This window comes from Rhagoletis zephyria, unplaced genomic scaffold (assembly GCF_001687245.7).
Source record: "Rhagoletis zephyria isolate East Lansing unplaced genomic scaffold, Rhagoletis_zephyria_1.1 Rzeph_scaffold_21212, whole genome shotgun sequence".
Classification (NCBI taxonomy): Eukaryota; Metazoa; Arthropoda; class Insecta; order Diptera; family Tephritidae; genus Rhagoletis; species Rhagoletis zephyria.
Genome location: NW_016178270.1, coordinates 1 through 7,966, shown reverse-complemented (window position 1 = coordinate 7,966; position 7,966 = coordinate 1). Strand labels below are relative to the sequence as shown.

Below are 7,966 nucleotides of genomic sequence, written 5' to 3'. Positions count from 1 at the left end.
ATGGGTGTTCACGAATTGTAAGTGGGGGTCCACGAAGATTTATCTGGTTGCGATAGTTAAGGATAAAATCGTTGGCTTGGCTTTACCTCCTACACTCAGAAAAAACATTCCTTGATGCTAGGAAAAAAGTATATTACTCCAAGCAAATATTACCTAACTCTAACCACCTACAACCGGACTCGAACCGCCATCTCAGAACCAGAAGCAGTAGCCTTTACCACGGCGGTGGTGAAAAAGGGTCGTATTGAGACTTAAAAAAAAAAAATTTTAATCATTGAGGTTCTAATTTTCAGATTTCTTATTTAAAAACTGCTGGTTGGAACGGTTCTCTTGTAATCCTGACAGATAGCGCGACAAAAATAACTTTGCAAATATGTGTTTTTTTTTTTGGTCCAAGGCCTGGAAAAAAGCGTTTCAGTTAGACCGGTATATGGATCAGATGGTCTCCTTATCTAGCTTTATTCTCCTATATTTTAAAATCTCTAAACGCAATTATTTTAACATTTTTCAAGAGTGGCACGAAGTATTTTGGTAGAAACAAAAAAACTAAAATTTAAAGAAGTTTACCGCTTGAAAAAATTCAATTCGATTTGCTAATTCTTATTTCCCTTTTCTCCGTTTTTTTTCTCTTTTCATTGCTATTAAATCATCGTTTGCTTGGACCAACGTTTTGCCTTTGTATGCTGCCATGGTGCCTTACTTTTGTGGCTGCTTCTATGTACCGACGTCTAACAACTGGAACTGATGAAATGAATCAACTTTGTCGCCATCGTCACCGCCTCATTGCTTTGCCGCCTTTGATGATGCTGCAATTTTCCGTTTTGTTGCCTACGCAATCTGCCTGTTCTTTATGGCCATCATCGTCCATCGCTCAACCTATGTTGTATTTGTGTATGTGTGGGTGCTGCCAACGGTATTGACAACTACATTACCCTATTGATGCTGGTCGAATTCACGCACACCACACCCGCATCATCACACACCAATTCAATTGCCGTCAATATATCTCCGTTTCCAATTTCTCTGCGAAATGCTTTGCACTTCCGCTGTCTGCTTGCGTGTGCATCGGTCTCTGCTGGCTGTCAACATAAATTTTCCTACGCCGACGCCATTGCCATGCAACCAACATCGACGTCGTTCATCTTTACCATCACGAAACATCTCGCCATCGCCATCCACTCCCACACTCGATTGTTCTTGGGGCTCCCTCCACTGAACAGCTTATAGAAAATGTCAGTCGAGCGATGTATTCTGCAATGCGCCTGGTGGTTTGGCGCCCTCGGACGGTAGTCGCTTGTCCGGTCCGTGCGTGCCGAAGGAGAAACGTTGCGATGGCTATCTGGACTGTCGCAATGGACGCGACGAGGAGGGCTGCACAGGCATCTCATGTCGTTTGGATCAGTTTCGTTGTGCCAATGGGCAGAAGTGTATCGACGCTTCGCTCAAGTGTAATCACAAAGACGATTGCGGTGACAAATCTGATGAACAGGGCTGCAGTAAGTATTCAATCGTGAAATCAACATCAACATCACCATCACCATCATTGTTGGCATTCCCAGCACAGTTTACACTTCAAATCATGCAATGTGCCTAAAGTGGGGCATGAACGAGTATGTACATATGTGAAGCATATGGAGCGTTTCAAGCGTTTACTCAACGGGCTAGTAGATAAGTGAGTAGGGAGAAACAAAAGAGGTGGCGGCTCATTGAATTTTATTTCAAGAAAAGGATGCCAAACATGCTTAGGTTCTTATTGGCGCCGAATGGACATCACTCACTCAAAATGTGCAACTGCCGATGGCATCCATTCATTTTGCATCGCATGAGTGCGGATTGACTAACGTTTAAAACTTCTCCATGCTATGTGCTGTAAAAAGTTGATCCTACACATCCGTTACGTTTGAAGCGTTCCATATGTTTAAGCCTCGAACAGCTTGTCGGCTACACGTTGTGTTTTAGCAACTACATATCATCAATTTTTTGTTTACTTTGAGTTTCATGCATCTACCCAAAAAATTTTCACATACTGTCTCCTCTCTCACACACGCACTCCCCAGCTACAAGCAATCCAACACTGTCTGTACCATCCTTCCCCGCAACCACTTTTCCTACTATTTTCCATGCACATCTTTCCCTTTCAATTCATCTACTCCTTCTGAGATGCATTCAATCAAAACAAAATTCAACTCGTTCAACTCTTTCGCATTCAAGCATTATCATCATTCTTTTGCATTCATCCTCGATTTGCAATTCTCTTACAGATTTTCCACCCTGCCATCATGGCCAATTTCGTTGCACGAATGCCTTGTGCATTCCATCCAACTTCTATTGTGATGGATATCACGATTGTGCGGATGAAAGTGATGAGGCCAATTGCACGGCAATCGCATGTCCTGATAACAAGTTCCTTTGTCCGCGCGGCGGCCCGAATGGCACACCAAAGTGCATACTGAAATCTCAACTTTGCGACGGTAAACGTGATTGTGAGGATGGCAGCGACGAGGAGACCGCCTGTTGTAAGTGTGCCAAAATTGCTCTTAGCGCGCCTGCTTCCAACATTTTGTCGTTGTTTCTAAGTTTTATGTTTTTTCTTCTCTCGCAGCTACCGGTTCTTGTCCCGCGCTCAGCTGTGAATATCGCTGTGGCCCATCGCTTACTGGTGGCGCTTGCTATTGTCCGAGTGGGCAGGCCATCGCTGCTGACAACCGCACCTGCATGGATCTGGATGAGTGCGCCGAATGGGGTCACTGCGATCAGCTGTGCACCAACACCGATGGTTCGTATACTTGCCAGTGCGCGCAGGGTTACAGTTTAATCAATAATTCGAAATGTATTGCGCCTGATGCCAACAATCTACAGCTAATATTTGCGCATGATCGCGCTGTTGTGCGCATGTCTGCACATGGTAGCGATCCACGTGTTCTGGCTAATGCCACTGCTGCTTCAGGTGTGGCTTATCACTATCAACGTAACACACTGTATTGGTCCGATATTAAGACACGCAAGGTGCAATCCATACCATTGGATGTATTTAACGGTGCTATCTCCCCCTTAGATCTTACGCTGCCCGGTACTTGGGCACCCGTCGCGCTGGCCGTCGATTGGGTGGGCGACAAGATCTATGTGGCTGACTTGATTGGACAGAAAATTGACGTTTTCGAATTGAGCGGTCATTGGCATGCGGTAGTGTTGGGCTCAAACCTCACCAGTCCCGCTGATTTGGCGCTAGATCCCACATCGGGTCTGATGTTTGTCGCCGACGGTGGTCAGGTGCTGCGCGCGCATATGGATGGTACGCATGCGCGTTCAATTGTCTCCGAAGCCGCGTATAAAGCATCTGGCGTTACGGTAGATATCATCGCGAAACGCGTTTACTGGTGCGACTCGTTGCTGGACTATATTGAGACTGTCAACTATGAGGGTAATCACCGCATAATGGTGTTGCGTGGCCAACAAGTGCCAAGCCCGTCACGACTGGCTCTGTTTGAAAATCGTATCTTCTGGACAGACGCCACAAAGCAAGGTATCATGTCGGTGGACAAGTACGCCGGTCCTACTTCGATACAAGTAACCTACAAGGCGAAGGATATACGCGAACCGAAAGGCATTGTCGCTGTACATGCGCTGAGCCAACCGCGCGTTTCAAATCCATGCGGCAACAATAATGGTGGATGCAACCACATGTGCATCGTGACCGCCGTCAAGGGTGCGCCCACTGGCTTGGGTTACCGTTGTGCCTGTCATACGGGCTATCAGCTGCAGACTGATTTGAAGAACTGTAAAATTGTGCGCGAGTTTCTTATGTACTCACAGCAACGCTTTATAAAAGGAAAAGTACTTGAACCAGTTATTGAGGGCTTCGGCGATGCCATACTCCCGGTGGTCTCGAGACGTGCGCGCTTTGTTGGTCTTGATTTTGATTCGCGCGATGAGTTTATCTACTACTCGGACGTGCTGCAGGATGTGATCTATCGCGTGCACCGCAATGGCACGGGACGTGAGATTGTGCTTGCCTCACAGAACGAAGGTGTCGAAGGGCTGGCTGTTGACTGGGCTGCGAAGAATTTGTACTACATTGATTCACGTAAAGGCACGTTGAATGTGCTATCCACGCGAAATGTTACTTATCGGCGTACACTCTTGAAGGATCTCAAGCGTCCGCGCGCCATTGTTGTGCATCCCAATCGCGGCTATATCTTCTTCTCAGAGTGGGACCGCCCTGCGAACATAACGCGCGCGAATACGGATGGCACAAACTTGCTTGTCTTCAAGAACGTAACACTTGGCTGGCCCAATGGTCTGTCAATCGATTTCAAGGAAGATCGCGTTTACTGGTGTGATGCGCTATTAGATCACGTGCAGCACTCTAATCTCGATGGTACTGACATCAAAACGGTCAACTCACGTTTGGTACGTCACCCATTTTCTATTGTGATACACAACGAATGGATGTACATTACTGACTGGCGGTTGGATGCCATTATACGTCTGCACAAGCTCACCGGCGAACAAGAGGAAATGATGGTACGTGAACCGCAAACGAATCGGCTTTATGGCGTAAAAGTATACAGTCACGAGGTGCAAACCATCGCCGACATTCACCCCTGTCATTTAAACAATGGCGGTTGTGAGAAAATTTGTTTCGCTATACCTAGAAATGATTCGGTAGAGCTAGCACTGCAAACACGCTGCTCTTGCCCCTATGGCGAGCGGCTAGCCGAGGACCAACGTTCATGTATGGCTGATCCCAATGCTGAGCCACCAGTGCAGCCATGTCCGAACTCGTGGGACTTCACCTGCAATAATCAGCGGTGCATACCAAAATCGTGGGTATGCGATGGCGATGACGACTGCCTGGACAACAGTGATGAGGAGCAGAATTGCACAAGTAAGTATCAGATATACATACATACTTGGAAATCCCAAAAAAAATTATAAAATATATTTAATGGTAATTTTTTTACACTTTGTCTTTGTAACAGAACCAACTTGCGGCTCCAACGAATTTCAATGCAAGTCCGGCCGTTGCATACCACTCAACTTCCGCTGCGATCAGGAGAATGACTGCGGTGACAACTCAGACGAATTCGAGTGCGGCAATGTCACTTGCGGCACCGCTCAATTCGCCTGCGACAATGGCCGCTGCATACCGAATATGTGGAAGTGTGACAGCGAAAACGATTGCGGCGATGGCTCTGATGAGGGTGATTTCTGTGCAGAGAAGACTTGCGCCTACTTCCAGTTTACCTGCCCGCGCACTGGCCACTGCATTCCACAGAGCTGGGTTTGCGATGGCGATGACGATTGCTTCGACAAACAGGATGAGAAAGACTGTCCGCCGATTACATGTTTGGCGAACCAATTCAAGTGCGCCGATCTGCGGCAATGTGTCGAGGAGTCCTATAAATGTGACGGTATACCAGACTGTAACGATGGCAGTGACGAACTGGACTGTCCATCGATGGGACCGAATCAGTGCAATTTGGAAAAACACTTCCGCTGTAAGTCTTCTGGTTTCTGCATACCCATTGCTTGGCATTGCGATGGCTCCAACGACTGTTCCGATCAGTCCGACGAAGAGGATTGTGGCCAGATCACCTGCGCGCAGAACTTCTTTAAATGTAACAACTCCAACTGTGTTTTCAAGGCATACATTTGCGATGGCAAAGATGATTGCGGTGATGGTTCTGATGAAAGTTCTTTGCATGCGTGTGTGCCACCAGCATTTAAGTGCCCTTACGGTCAATGGAAGTGTCCGGGTGTTAGTGAACGCTGTGTGAATATGACTTCGGTATGTGATGGTACGCCGGATTGTCCGAATGGCGCCGATGAGGGCGAAGGTTGCGATTTAGCAGAGTGTACACACCAGGGTGGACTTTGTTCGAACGGTTGTCAAAAGACCCCCTTGGGCGCCACCTGCGTTTGCCCGCCAGGCTCAGACATTGGCGAAGATGGCTACACGTGCGTCGACATGAACGAATGCGATCCACCTGGACTCTGTTCGCAGCAATGTACCAACACAAAGGGTTCCTACTTCTGCTCATGCACAGATGGCTATCTACTAGAACGGAACAAGCACTTCTGCAAGGCAGTTAATCACTCTGCAGCTTTCCTAATTATTTCCAACCGCCATTCCATACTCGTTGCTGATTTAAAAGAACAAGGCTTGGAACGCGTGCCAATAATTGTAGAAAATGTGGTGGCGACAGCTTCAAATATGCACACAGGTACGATTTTCTGGAGCGACATGAAACTGAAGAAGATTTCACGTTTAGATCGTGGTCAGGAACCACAAGAAATAATAAATACCGGTTTGGACTTGGTTGAAGGTCTGGCCTACGATTGGGTTGCAAAGAACCTCTATTGGTTGGACAGCAAATTGAATACGATTGAAGTATCTGCGGAGAATGGCTCAAATCGTCTTGTGCTGGTGCGTGAAAATATCACACAACCACGTGGCATGTGCCTCGACCCTAGCCCCGATGCTCGCTTCATCTTCTGGACCGATTGGGGTGAGAATCCACGCATCGAACGCATCGGCATGGATGGTACAATGCGCGAAACGATCATCAACACGAAAATTTACTGGCCCAACGGTCTCACATTGGACATTGCTACGAAGCGTGTCTACTTCGCTGACTCCAAACTGGACTTCATTGATTTCTGCTATTACAACGGCACTGGACGCCAACAAGTTTTGTCCAACAGTCACTACCTACTGCACCCGCATTCGCTTTCACTGTTCGAGGACACACTTTACTGGACAGATCGTCAGCTGAACCGTGTGCTGTCGGCTAACAAATTCCGTGGAAAGAATCAGACAGTGGTTTCGCATCTGATCAGCCAGCCGCTCTCCATACACGTACACCATCCCTCATTGCAACCATCGTACCCAAATCCGTGCGAGAAATCAAACTGTCATCATCTTTGTTTGCTGAGTCCCAGTGCCAAAGAGAACTATTCATGCAAATGTAGACCGGGTTACCGTCTTATGAGCGAAGGGCGTTGTGTGGAAGAGGAGAACCCCTTCTTGGTTGTGGTGAAGGGCACGCAAATTGTCGACATACCATTGAACGGTGGGGACGCACGCGCTGGTTCGCTTGCGCCAGTTATTGGTATTGAGAGTAGCACTGGCTTGGACTTCGATCGCAAAGGTGAAACCCTTTACTGGGTACAAGGACGTGAGGACGACGATGAGAATTGTACGATATACTCTACGCCATACGGCGGCGGCAACAAAACGCTTTTCCTCGGCGCTGACACGGGCGTTGTTGGATCTCCTTACACCATCGCCTTTGACTGGTTGGGCCGTAATCTCTACATGGGCAACCGCATTGCCAGCAATATTGAAGCGGTTCGTGTGGATGGTAAAATCAAGTATCGTACCATCATACTCGCAAACGATGGTAATCAAACGTCTGTTTCGAAGCCAAAGCAAATCGTACTGGATCCCAACGACGGTAAACTATTTTGGATCGATGAAGGTGGTTTTGGTGTGCCCGTGAAGATTGGACGCGTGAATATGAATGGCAACAAGCCGATGGTACTGAAATCGGAAATCGATCATCCCGTGAGTATTGCATTGGACATCGAGAAGAAATTGGTGTACTATAGCACGCAATATCCGGCAAGCATTTGTGTTATGGACTACCATGGCGAGGATCACCGTATGCTGCTCTCGGAAGAGAACGCCATTTCGCGACCCAGAAGCTTGGGCATCCTAGATTCCAGATTATACTACCTTGATCCAGTCTATGAGAAGATTGTACGCATCGATTTGCCACGCGGCGATAATCCAAAGGTTATAATCGACAATGAACCCGATCTTAAGAGTATGATCATCTTCAAGAAGCGCCCTATGATGCAGCATCCATGTCAAATGAATAACGGCGGTTGCGAGCATCTCTGCATACCCGATGATGTTTCCTCACGCACCTGCGCCTGTGGTGTCGGCTACCGCAAGGAG

At 47.5% G+C, this 7,966-nt stretch overlaps 1 protein-coding gene across 1 annotated transcript; it reads left to right on the top strand.

Annotated features, from left to right (window-relative positions):
* Positions 1 to 1,220: 1,220 nt before the first annotated feature.
* LOC108381046 (low-density lipoprotein receptor-related protein 2-like) lies at positions 1,221 to 7,963 on the top strand (the record flags this gene model as incomplete). Its single annotated transcript, XM_017637458.1, has 4 exons — positions 1,221 to 1,496; positions 2,262 to 2,516; positions 2,603 to 4,888; positions 4,983 to 7,963. Coding segments are annotated over 4 exons (5,798 nt in total), but the record flags the coding sequence as incomplete, so codon positions are not given.
* Positions 7,964 to 7,966: the final 3 nt, after the last annotated feature.